The 13,743-nt window shown below is 40.2% G+C and overlaps 1 protein-coding gene across 1 annotated transcript in view; it reads right to left on the bottom strand.

The window, feature by feature from the left end:
• Positions 1-13,743, bottom strand: part of LOC106091771 (spondin-1) — a 246,042-nt gene that overhangs the window by 35,188 nt on the left and 197,111 nt on the right. The window contains exon 3 of the mRNA XM_059369134.1: positions 11,484-11,705. Within this exon, the coding sequence (XP_059225117.1) occupies positions 11,484-11,705 (222 nt within the window). The remainder of the gene's footprint in view (positions 1-11,483; positions 11,706-13,743) is intronic.

The raw sequence follows: 13,743 nt of genomic DNA, 5'->3' as shown, positions 1-13,743 counted from the left end.
GAGGGCGCAATTCTCATCCGATTTGGCTGAGATTTTGAACAGCGGTTTTTCATATAACCTTCAATATACACGTCTAATATGGTATGAGTCGATCTATAGCCTGATACAGCCCCGATATTAAGCGATCTGCCGATTTTGCTTCTTGAACCCCTATAAACCGTAAAATTCTAAGACGATTTAACGATGCCCGTCTGTCCGTCCGTCCGACTGTCCGTCCGTCCGTCTGTGGTAATCACTCTACTGCCTTCAAAAATTGAGATATTGAGCTGAAATTTGGCATAAATACCTCTTTTTGATGCACTCTGGTTAAGTTCTTGAACGGGCCAAATCGGACCATATTTGGATAAAGCAGCTATATAAGCCGATCTGCCGATATAGGGTCTAATGACCATAATTGCTTTATTCAATTTCACAGAAATTTGAAACAGCGAGTAGTTTAAGGCTGCGAGACATCTGACCCAAATATGTTTCAGATCGAACAATATTTATATATATATCTGCCATATAGACCGATCGGCCGATAAAGGCTTTGTAGTCATAAAAGTTTTATGTATTACCCGATTTTTCTGAAATTTAAACCAGTAGCTTATTTTAAGTCTCCCATATATATATAGATCGATCACCCGATAATGGGTCTGAAGCCCATAAAAACTTTACTTTCTAACCGTACCTTAAGGCCAATATAGGTTCAGATAGGACTATATTTAGATATAAACAGCTGTCACATAGACCGATCTGCCGATAATGGATCTGAAACCCATAAAGGCTTTTTTATTGGTGGATTATTTTAAGCCTCTTGCCATCTGACCTTAATATGAATTAGAACGGACTATATTTGAATATAGCTGCCATATAGACCGATCTCCCGATAAAGGGTCTGAAGCCCATAAAATTTTTTCTTTTGGTCTGAAGCCTTTAAAAGCTTTATTTTTTAACCGATATCGGCGAAATAGGAAACAGAGTGTATTTTTAGGCCATTGTCTTAAGGGGAGTTTATGGGATGAGGCGTCCTCAAACATTTGGCCCCAGAATTTGAACTCTTTGGGGTGTGTTTAGGGAAAGGGGGCGGTGCCCCAAATACATGGTCCCATATTTGGATAACAGATTGGTATTCTACTCCCAAATACCTTTATTTGAGCCCCATATTGCGGTGGTCAGTAAAGAATTGTTGTTTGTGGGGTGTTTTAGGGAAGCGGTAGACCCCCAATACCTTTCATTTAAGCCCCACATTGAGGTGGTTGGTAAATATAACTGATTTATGGGTGTTTTGAGGAGTGGGGTGATCCCCAAACATTTAACCCTGAAAATTAATATATAGTGCTCTACTCTCAAATATCATTTATTTAAATGCCACATTGCCACTGGCCTCAAACTTGGATATCAAATTCGTTTTCTTATCTCAAATACCTTTCATTTAAATCCCTTATTGCAACAGTAGCCAAATATGACCTGTTTAGGGTATGGGCCCTAAAAACTATCAATATCAACACCCACTCCCTTTAAGACCTAAAATTGTCATGGTGAGCAAATACGTCCTATTTGGGCGTGGTTATGAGGGTTGGACATCCCCTAGGGAGTTGGTTCGGAAAGTTGGTATCAGATTCGTGGTCTACTCCTAAATACCTTTCATTTAAGCCCCATATTTCCATAGTTAATAAACATGACCGGTTTCGTGGGTGTTTTGGGGGAAGGGGCGGCCGTTCATTGTCTTACCTCTGAAAATATATATCAGATTCGTGTTCTACTCTAAGGTACTTCTTATTACAGCCCCATATTGGAATGGTTAGCAAATACGTCCTATGTGGGTGGTCTTATGGGGTGAGGTGACCCCATACACACTTTTTCCCGAATACTGATATCAGATTCGTGCTTTACTCCCAAGGACCTTTTATTTCAGCCCCATATTGCTATTGTAGTAAATTTGTCCTCTTTGGGGGTTGTTTTTGGAAGGGGCGGTCCCCCATTCACTTGGTCCCACATTGGGATATCAGATTCGTATTCTACACTTAAATACAATTTATGTGAGCCCCACATTGCCATGACCATTAAATAAGACCTCTTTGGAGGGTGTTTTGCGGAAGGGGTGCACCCCCAAAAACTTGGTCCCACATTTGGATACCAAATTCGTATTCTACTCGCAAATACCTCTCATTTGAGTCCCATATTGCCGAGGTCGGTAAATATGTCCTATTTAGGGGTGTTTTTGGGGTTGGGGTGGTCCCCCAAACACTTGGTCCGACAATTGGATAGCAGATACGTTTTCTACTCTTAAATACCTTTCATTTGAGTCCCATATTGTTATGATTGGTCTATATATATATATTTGGTAGATTTTTTTTTGAGTAGAGGCGAAGCCTGTTGAAATTGGAAATAATCAGTTCAAAGTTGGGTATAGCTCCCATATATTCGCCCGATTTGACATAATATTGCAATAATATGGTCATTGGTTAACCGCTTTTATCGAAATTTGGCAGGATGGGGTTTCTTATGAATCTCGACATTACTGGTGAATTTCATTGAAATCTTTTCAGATTTAGATATAGCTGCCATATATGTACATCGCCTGATTTCCACTCCTAGAGCCGCTGCAAGCACATTTACTGAGCAATCTTACCAAAATTTTGTACAACGCTTTCCTCGACTTCCCCAATATCCATAAAGTTTGGTCAAAATTGGTTCTGATTTAGACGTAGCTACCACTTCGTACTTAAAGGGTAGGTGTAGGGTATTATACAGTCGCCACCGCCCGTCAGATTTTGCGTAATTTGCAATAACGTTGTCATTTGTCAACCGTAGTTACTACAGTTTGAACATTTTTGCTCGAAATTTGATACGGATTGTTTAATAATCCATCTGAAAACATCCACCGAGGTCCATCAAAATTGGTACAGAATAAGATATAGCTACCACTTTGTACTTAAAGAGTAGCTGTAGGGTATTATGCAGTCGACACCGCCCAACTTTTGCCTTTCCTTACTGTTTGATTATAAGTTAGTATCTAAAATGGACACGGGTATCTATTTCCCGATATGGGCTCCATATAAACCGTCTAATGAGCCTATGAATGAAATGTTTAAAGATCGTGGCAAATGCGATTCATGACAGAGGATATATGTATAATTCAGATAAACAATTTCCAACAAAAACCCTTTCTTTCTGTGTAAAATAAAAATCTACAAATGAAAAAACAATTTATTCCCATATCTTTTTTTTTCTCTCGGTCCATAAAGGGAAGCTGCATTTTCCAAAGTATTGGCATTGCCGCTTTTATTGCCTAGCCTGCCTACTGAGGTATTAATTTTATTGAACACTTTCGCTTGCCTTGAATGTTGGGCTCGTGGCAAACCTCTTAAACTTTTCCACCTAATGAATTTTTATTTATTTATATTTTTCCCCACATTTCCAAAGAAATTGTGCGTTCATTTTTTTTCTGTTCTGTTTCTGGCTCTTCAATAACAAAATATTTCTGCTCTATTAAGTTTAATGTAGGTGAAGTGTTTTGTTGAAAAATACAAAAATAAAATTTATTCCGCTAACCCCCTGAAGATGTCGGTTGGTTGGGTGAGAAAAAAGGTTTTTCAATTTTCTGTTAAGCCATGAATGAAGAAACGGAATTGCCGGTATAGACTGGCCTTATTGTTTTCGATATTTTCCGGTTGACGGAAATTTTAATGTTTTATGCCAAACAAAAAACTAAAACGATGATGGTCGTGATGACGATGATGATGATGATGAGGTGAGTGTAATGACGATTGCATTATGCTGATATTAAACGACTAATTTCCGTTGCTATTTATGGACACTTTGGAGTGTAATAAATTTCATAAGCCAGCGTTTCCTGTTAACTGTTATTTAAATGAACATTTAAAATTGTTATTGTTTTAGAGACCGGGTTGCCATAACGAGTAGTTAAGAACAAATAAAAATAAGCGTACTGCGGCCGGGCTGAATCTGGGATACTCACCTAAACAAAAAAACACATTAACTCAAATTAAGGTAGCGAACTCAAGTTTCGTGGGCTTGATTACCACACGAGGACAAAGGAGAAATCATTATGCAACATTTCAGCACCTGTAGTCAAAAGGAGGCCACCGTAGCGCAGAGATTAGCATGTCCGCCTATGACGCTGAACGCCTGGGTTCGAATCCTGGCGAGACCATCAGAAAAAATTTTCAGCGGTGGCTTTCCCCTCCTAATGTGAGGTACTATGCCATGTAAAACTTCTCCCCAAAGTGGTGTCGCACGGCACTCCGTTCGGATTTGGCCATAAAAAGGAGGCCCCTTATCATAGAGCTCAAAACTTGAATCGGAGTGCACTCGTTGATAGGTGAAAAGTTTGCCCCTGTTCCTTAGTGGAATGTTCATGGGCAACATTTGAATTTTTTGTAGTCGAGAGTAATGCTTTGAGCGCACACCCAGTCTTCAGACTAACAAATGAGAAAGAGACGGATAAACCGCCCTTAAGTAAAGATGGTGTTTCTGATTCAGATTCAGACAGCGACAGTGTCAACGAAACAGTCATCGCAGCCGAATCGAGAGATGAGGATAGCGGGATGACGGCAGAAGTGAGCGGTGGATATGCTAAGTTCACAAGCTGTCCGAGAAAGTGAGGGGGCAGAGGAGTGTGTACCGTAGGAAGCTGGAAGGGATAGAACTGACATACCAAGCACTTCTACGAAAGATGGAAACAGAATCTGATCTCCCGAAGAGCATAGCACTGTCAAGAAGCTGAAGAAGAAAAAGTGCTCCGCGCGCACAAGTACTCTGGGAAGGCCAAGCCAGCACCCCACAATGGGGACTCAAGACAGTTTCCTAAGGAGACAAAGTTGGAACAGCAACGAAGAAAACGCGCACGGCCTCTGAGTGTTCATGGAGGACTATGACTTCCAAAAGGATGCCACAGCCATCACGGAAAGGAAAAATGGTCGCTGAGAAAGGTAAGGAGACGCCCTCTTACGCCGAAGTATCAAGGAAGCACAGCAGAGATGAGATGACTTATGTAGTCATTGATTTCGGCTTGGCATCCGATAGGATTTCACCAGATCGTCGCACAGTGGGAGAAAATCGAAAAAAATAGTAAACTAGTAAAAAGACATTAAGTTCGGCCGGTAAGAACTTTGGATACCCACCACCACGGGTATATACGTTAACCACCTTTCGTCAAAATCCGGTAAAAATGCAAACCTTATGCCCCATAGCAGCTCTATCGAAATATGTTCCGATTAAGACCAACGACTTATAAGTAAAAGCCATTGGTCAATTGTGTATAAACATGTAAAAAGGCGTTAAGTTCGGCCGGGCCGAACTTTGGATACCCACCACCTCGGGTATATATGTAAACAACCTTTCGTCAAAATCCGGTGAAAAATGCATACTTTATGCCCCATAGCATTGTTCAATTGTGTATAATAAAATATTGGTCTTTTAAGTAGCTATATCTAAAAATAAACCGATTTGAACCATGTATTACACGGATGTCGAAATGCTTAGCATAAGTCACTGAGTAAAATTTGAGTGAAATCGTATTATAAATGCGACTTTTATGGGATCAAGACTATAAATCGAGATATCGGTCTATATGGCGGATCTGGACGGATCTGGGTCAAATTTGAAAAGGGTGTCGAAGGGCCTAACACAACTCACCGTCCCAAATTTCGGCGTCATCGGACAATAAATGCGCCTTTTATGACCCCAAAAACCTTAGATCGGGCTATATGGCAGCTATATCCAAATCTGAACCGATCTGCGCCATATTCCCAATTTCGGCCACATCGGACAATAAATGCGCCTTTTATGGGCTCAAAACCTTTAATAGAGAGATCGGTCTATATGGCAGCTATATCCAAATCTGGACCGATCTGAGCCAAATTGACAAAGGATGTCGAAGGGCCTAGCACAACTCACTGTTCCAAATTTCAGCAAAATTGAGTAATAAATGTGGTTTTTATTGGCCTAAACCCCTAAATCGGGGGATCGGTAAATATGACAGCTATATCCAAATCTGGACCGATCTGGGCCAAATTGACGAAGGATGTCGAGGGGCCTAACATAACTCACTGTCCCAAATTTCAACAAAATCGGATAGTAAATGTGGCTTTAATGGGCCTAAGACCCTAAATCGGAAGATCGCTCTATATGGCAGCTATATGCAAATCTGGACCAATCTGGGCCAAATTGACGAAGGATGTTGAAGAACCTAACATAACTAACTGTCCCAAATTTCAGCAAAATTGGATAATAAATGTGGCTTTTATGGGTCAAAGACCCTAAATCGGCGGATCGGTCTATATGGGGGCTATATCAAGATATAGTCCGATATAGCCCATCTTCGAACTTAACCTGCTTATGGACAAAAAAATAATCTGTGCAAAGTTTCAGCTCAATATCTCTATTTTTGAAGACTGTAGCGTGATTTCAACAGACAGACGGACGGACATATCTAGATCGTCTTAGATTTTCACGCTGATCAAGAATATATATACTTTATAGGGTCGGAAATAGATATTTCGATGTGCTGCAAACGGAATGACAAAATGAATATACCCCCATCCTTCGGTGGTGGGTATAAAAATATTGATTTTTTTTTAGATTTATCTAAAAATAAACCTATCTGAACCACATACGACGCAGATGTCGAAAAGCCTAATATAAGTCACTGTGTGAAATTTCAGTGAAATCGGATTATAAATGCGCTTTTTATGTGGCCAAGACTTTAAATAGAGATATCTGTCTATATGGCAGCTATATCCAAATCTGAGCCGATGTGGGCCAAAATGAGGAAAGATATCGAAGGGCGGATAATAAAAGTGCCTTTTATGGCCCCAAAACCTAAAATCGATAAATCGGTCTATATGGCAGATATATCCAAATCTGAAGCGATCTGAGCCACATTAAAGGAGAATGCCGAAGAGCCCAACACAACTTACTGTCCCAAATTTCGGCGACATCGGCTATATCAAAATCTAGACCGATCTGTGCCATATTGTAGAAGTATGTCAAGGGGCTTAATTTAACTCACTGTCCCAAATTTCGGCGACATCGGACAATAATTGCGCCTTTTATGGGTCCAAAACCTTAAATCGAGATATCGATCTATAAGGCAACTATATTCAAATCTGGATCGATCTGAGCCATATTGCAAAAGTATGTCGAGGGGCTTAACTTAACTCGCTGTCCCAAATTTTGACAAAATCGGACAATAAATGCGGCTTTTGTGGCCCCAAAACCTTAAATCGAGAGATAGGTCTATATGGCAGCAACATCCAAATCTGAACCGATCTAGGCCAAATTGAAGAAGGATGTCGAAGGGCCATGCATAACTCACTGTCAAAAATTTCAGCAAAAATCCTATAATAAATGTGGCTTTTATGGGCATAAGGAGGCCACCGTGGCGCAGAGGATAGCATGTCCGCCTATGACGCTGAACGCCTGGGTTCGAATCCTGGCGAGACCATCAAAAAAATTTTCATCGTTGGTTTTCGCCTCCTAATGCTGGCAACATTTGTGAGGTACTATGCCATGTAAAACTTCTCTCCAAAGAGGTGTCGCACTGCGGCACGCCGTTCGGACTCGGCTATAAAGGGGAGGCCCCTTATCATTGAGCTTAAACTTGAATCGGACTGCACTCATTGATACGTGAGAAGTTTGCCCCTGTTCCTTAGTGGAATGTTCATGGCCAAAATTCGCAATTTATTTATGGGCCTAAGACCCTAAATCGGCTGATCGGTCTATATGGCAGCTATATCCAAAATCGAACCGATCGGGACCAAATTAAAGAAGGATGTTAATGGGCCATACATAACTCATTGTCCCAAATTTCAGCAAAATCGGTTTAAACATGTGGCTTTTATGGGCCTAAGACCCTAAATCGGCGGATCGGTCTATATGGGGGCTATATCAAGATAATGTCCGATATGGCCCATCTTCGAACTAAACCTGATTATGGACCAAAAAAGAATCTGTGCAAAATTTCAGCCCAATATCTCTATTTTTTAAAGACTGTATCGTGATTTCAACAGACAGACGGACAGGCGGACAAACGAATGGACGGACGGACATGACTAGCTCGTCTTAGATTTTTACGACGACTTTATACGGAATGACAAAATGAATATACCCCCATCCTTCGATGGTGGATATAAAAATTTTACTTAAACTTGAATATATGGCTACTACGGCTTTTATTTGGCCATATAACAGCTTAACCGCTTACTAACTTCTCTACCAAGCTGTATCGCTTTGCGGCATGCCATTCGGACTCAGAATAAAAATCAAGACCCCTATCATTGAGCTTAAGCTTTAATCGGACTGCACTCTTTGAAATGATAGAAGTATTCCCTCTTCCTTATGGGGTTGTTCATGGGAAATTTAGATTTTAGTATTTTTATACCCTCCACCATAAGATGGGGGGTATACTAATTTCGTCATTCTGTTTGTAACTACTCGAAATATTCGTCTGAGACCCCATAAAGTATATATATTCTTGATCGTCGTGAAATTTTATGTCGATCTAGCCATGTCCGTCCGTCTGTCCGTCCGTCCGTCCGTCCGTCCGTCCGTCCGTCCGTCCGTCCGTCCGTCTGTCTGTCGAAAGCACGCTAACTTCCGAAGGAGTAAAGCTAGCCGCTTGAAATTTTGCACAAATACTTCTTATTAGTGTAGGTCGGTTGGTATTGTAAATGGGCCATATCGGTCCATGTTTTGATATAGCTGCCATATAAACCGATCTTGGGTCTTGACTTCTTGAGCCTCTAGAGTGCGCAATTCTTATCCGATTGGGATGAAATTTTGCACGACGTGTTTTGTTATGACATCCAACAACTGTGATAAGTATGGTTCAAATCGGTCCATAACCTGATATTGCTGCCATATAAACCGATCTTGGGTCTTGACTTCTTGAGCCTCTAGAGTGCGCAATTCTTATCTGATTGGAATGAAATTTTGCACGACGTGTTTTGTTATGACATCCAACAACTGTGCCAAGTATGGTTCAAATCGGTCCATAACCTGATACAGCTGCCATATAAACCGATCTTGGGTTCTTGACTTCTTGAGCCTCTAGAGGGCGCAATTCTTATCCGATCAGAATGAATTTTTGCACGACGTGTTTTGTTACGATATCCAACAACTGTGCCAAGTATGGTTCAAATCGGTCCATAACCTGATATAGCTGTCTTATAAACCGATCTTGGGTCTTGACTTCTTGAGCCTCTAGAGGGCGCAATTCTTATCCAATTTGAATGAATTTTGGCACGTAGTATTTTGTTATGATATCCAACAACTGTGCTAAATATGGTTCAAATCGGTTCATAACCTGATATAGCTGCCATATAAACCGATCTGGGATCTTGACTTCTTGAGCCTCTAGAGGTCGCAATTATTATCCGATTTGCCTGAAATTTTGTACGAAGGATTCTCTCATGACCATTAACATACGTGTTTATTATGGTCTGAATCGGTTTATAGCCTGATATAGCTCCCATATAAATCGATCTCTCTATTTAACTTCTTGAGCCCACAAAGGGCGCAATTCTTATTCGAATTGGCTGACATTTTACACAGGTCTCCAACATATAATTTAATTGTGGTCCAAACCGGACCATATCTTGATATCGCTCTAATAGCAGAGCAAATCTTTTCTTATATCCTTTTTTTGCCTAAGAAGAGATGCCGGGAAAAGAACTCGACATATGCGATCCATGGTGGAGGGTATATAAGATTCGGCCCGGCCGAACTTAGCACGCTTTTACTTGTTTATTATAAGAATATGGCAACTCTATGTTCCTTTTTTTCCTACCTGTCTATATTCCCCATAAATATTCATTAAATTTGATTTCATTCCATTTTTAAATGCCTTAACGGAAAAATAAAAACATGATTTGTGTTTTCTAAATGGTAGCAACTTGTTCCCCTTTCCATTTCCTTTTTGGGCTTATTCGTGTTTTTCCACATTCCTTACCAAATGGCTTGGGGCATGCCACCATGAAAAAGAAAAAAAAACAAATAAAACTGAACTCGAAAAAAAATCTACTCCACTTCAGACGGTAATTTGTGGCAAATGCGCGTGTGGCAGCCACAATTATGTTGACTGTGGCATAGTTTCCTCCTGTCAACTGTTAAGCAAGCAAATCTGGAAATTCGAAATAAGTCGTATTTGTGGGTGTTCTTTATGTACGAGTGTATGTGTGTGTGTGTGTGTGTGTATGGGTGGATGTTCAAGTTGGAATAAGTTCACGTAAATGAGGAACAAATTCTCATTTCGAGTATAATTAAGGCAACATTTTTTGCCAATTCATTTTTAGCATAATGATGGTGGTGTTGTTGATGTTGCGGCCTAGGTTTAGATTCTGGGATACTGTGGAGACATGGCAATTTTCTTCTTTTTTTTAACAATTTGTGTTAGAAGCGCCCGAACTGGGTATGGGACATGGATGTTGGCATTGGATTTAATGTTTTGTTATTTCCTTTAGTTCATGTTACAATTTTTTTGCTGTGGTTTTATGGTTTCTGATGTAACAAATCTTGACATGATTTATTATGAAATAAATCTCTGTGGTTGAAGGTGATGATGGGTGTGTAAGGGTGTTATTGCATGCAATTAAGGGAAGTAACCCAAAGGCATTAAGGTTAATTTACCAGGAATTTTATGTCATAGACGGTTTTTTAAAAAAATTTTAATACAAAATTCGATGTGTATGGAAATGCCATAGTTTCATAAAATGTATTAAAAGTTTTATTTAAACAAAAAAAAAAAAAATTTTTTTTTAAAAAAAAAGTTCTTTACTATCAACAAATTTTGGTGATATTTCCTCTGAAAAACCCAATTGCGATGAAATTTTCAAAAAACCCGAACTTTCGACGATATTTTTTAGGAAATGAAAATTCGTTGTATTTATTCTGTACTGTATTAGCACATAGTCTATACTTCCCCTTTCTGTAAGCCACAAACAACTTAATCGCCAACCAACGAAACTTTTCTTCATGAGTAGTATTTCCCCATACTCCAACAGTTTTTGTAACTTTTGCTTTCGCATTTTCCAGAGCAAAACGAATAAATAAAAGGAAACGCAAATCGCAAAATGCGAAGTACGATTTCATGTTTATGAATCATTAGTAATTTTTAATGATGTTCTTAATATTCCATAACGAAAACAGGAAAACATTTCACTCCAAAAAAAAAAAAAAAAAAAAACAACGTCAAACAGCGGAAGTGTTGCTAATTTGTAGCTAATTAAGTTGTCAAGAATCCTAAACTTCAGGCCAAGCACTTCACTTCACTTCACAGCACTCCACTGCGCTCCATGTCACGTCAAATCACATTACTTTCCAACAAACTCCATGCCACACTCACACACACACATGCAATGGGGTTTCAAGTGAAGTGAAGTGCGTTTGACATATGAGGGCACTTAACATAGATTCCAATCTAATTCGTAACCAAGTCGTTGTTACTCTTTGACCCCAAAGCAACCGCTGGAGCTTACCTTAATAAATTGAAATGTGGCCATGGGGGGCAAACGTTTGCTTTTGGGATAGAAGAAACTGCCCGCAGGATGTGCTGGATAGCGAGAAGTGATGCGATAGATAACACCCTGCGGTGATGTGGGCCAATTGGGGGCGGTAAAGGTGAAGCCATTGTCTGTGCCCGCATCCAGGGGGTCCATTTCGACGGTTACCGTATCGATCCAGGAGCCACCCACACAAAGCTGTAAAAAAAACGGAAAAATAAAGAAGTGAGTAAAAATATGAGCAATTGATAAAAAAAGTATTTAGTACTAAACAAGAAAAAATGTGCTGGGGCCGAATCTTGGGAATCCACCACCAAGGATTCTGCTAAAAATTCTTTTTTTGCCCATAAGCAAGTTTGAAGATGGGCTATATCGGACTATATCTTGATATAGCCCCCATATATACCGATCCTCCGATTTAGGGTCTTAGGCCCGTAAAGGCCACATTTATTATCCGATTTTGCTGAAATTTGGAACAGTGAGTTGTGTTAGGCCTTTCGATATGCTTCTACAGATTTGGATATAGCTGCCACATAGACCGATCTGCCGATTTTGGGATCTTAGGCCCATAAAAGGTGCATTTTTTTGTCCGATTTTGCCGAAATTTGAGACAGTGAGTTGCGTTAGACTTTTCGACAACTTTCTTAACTTTGGCACAGTTTGGTTCAGATTTGAATATAGCTACCATATAGACCGATCTCTCGAGTTAAGGTCTTGGGCCCATGAAAGGCGCATTTAGTGTCTGATTTCGCCGAAATTTGGGTCAACGAGTTTTTTAGGCCCTGCAACATTATTCTTCAATTTGGCCCAGATCTGTTGAGATTTGGATATAGCTGTCATATAGACCGTTTTCTCGACATAAGGTTTTGGGCCCATAAAAGGCGCATTTATTGTCTGATGTCGACGAAGTTTGGGACAGTCCGTTAAGTTAAGCCCCTCGACATATTCCAGCAACTTGGACCAGATTGTCCAGATTTGACTATAGCTGCCATATAGACCGATCCGCCGATTTAGGGTCTTAGGCCCATGAAAGCCACATTTATTATCCGATTTTGCTGAAATTTGTGACAGTGAGTTATTTTAGGCCCCACGACATCCTTCGTCAATTTGGCCTAGATCGGTTCAGATTTGGATATAGCTGCCATATAGACCGATCTATCGATTTAAGGTCTTGCGCCCATGAAAGGCGCATTTATTGTCTGATTTTGCCAAAATTTGGGACAGTGGGTTTCGCTAGGCCACTCGACATCTTTCTTCAATTTGGCCCAGACCGGTTCAAATTTGGTTCAGATTTGCCATATAGACCGATCTCTCGATTTAGGGCTTTGGCCCCATAAAAGGCGCATTTATAATCCGATTTCGCTGAAATTTAACATATTGATTAATGTTAGGCTTTTTGACATCCGTAACGTATATGGTTCAGATCGGTCTATATCCAAGAAGGCCGCCAAAGTGAAGTCGCCTGTCTCCAAGTTCCCCACTGTGTAACCCATAACGTTGTTATTGGAGCCATATTTTCATGTGAAGGTAGCGCTCCTCGTCAAGCTTTTATGGGTGAGCAACCTCGTTTCAGTCCATAGGACCGATCACTGCAGAAACGTGATAGACTGATATTTAGATATTAAAATTAGCCAATAACTCGCCTTGTCATATCGAGCATCATAGACACTCAGTATTTGAGCAAGAACCGGTGCCGCCCGACCAGACGTTTTACTATTTGCCGAAATCTCTCGTTAGCAATGTCTTCAATAAGTGGGGCATAGGTTACTTTATAGGAAGCTGGCGTAATGTAAAGAGCCATGAGGCCTTTCTATGTCAAGGCTTTGGTTTAATCCGTCGCAGTACATTCGATGAATACCGTTTTTGGTTTTTAGGGATAACTTGAAATGATCACCATAATGGCGGGATGTAAAGACAACACCACTCCATTCGTATCATAGATCATAGGATAGGCAGGTGAGCCGGAACGAAATTGGGGCATAACTACTCTGCTCCGCCAGTCAGGTCAATCTCCAAAGACTACATTGACGGCCCTTTAATTTGGTCCAGATCGTTCCAGATTTGAATATAGCTGCCATATAGACCGATCTCTCGATTTAAGTTTCTGTTACACACAATTAAACTATGACTTGTACTTGTTAGTATTTGGCCCAAATCAGAACTTATTTCGATATAGCTGTTATGGGTCATAAGGTATGCATTTTTCACCGTAATTTGACGAAAGGTGGTTTATATA

The sequence above is a fragment of the Stomoxys calcitrans genome, chromosome 5 (assembly GCF_963082655.1).
Source record: "Stomoxys calcitrans chromosome 5, idStoCalc2.1, whole genome shotgun sequence".
In the NCBI taxonomy this organism is placed as follows: domain Eukaryota; kingdom Metazoa; phylum Arthropoda; class Insecta; order Diptera; family Muscidae; genus Stomoxys; species Stomoxys calcitrans.
Note: the sequence above shows the minus strand (reverse complement) of the source record. Positions and strands in the feature narration are given on the sequence as shown.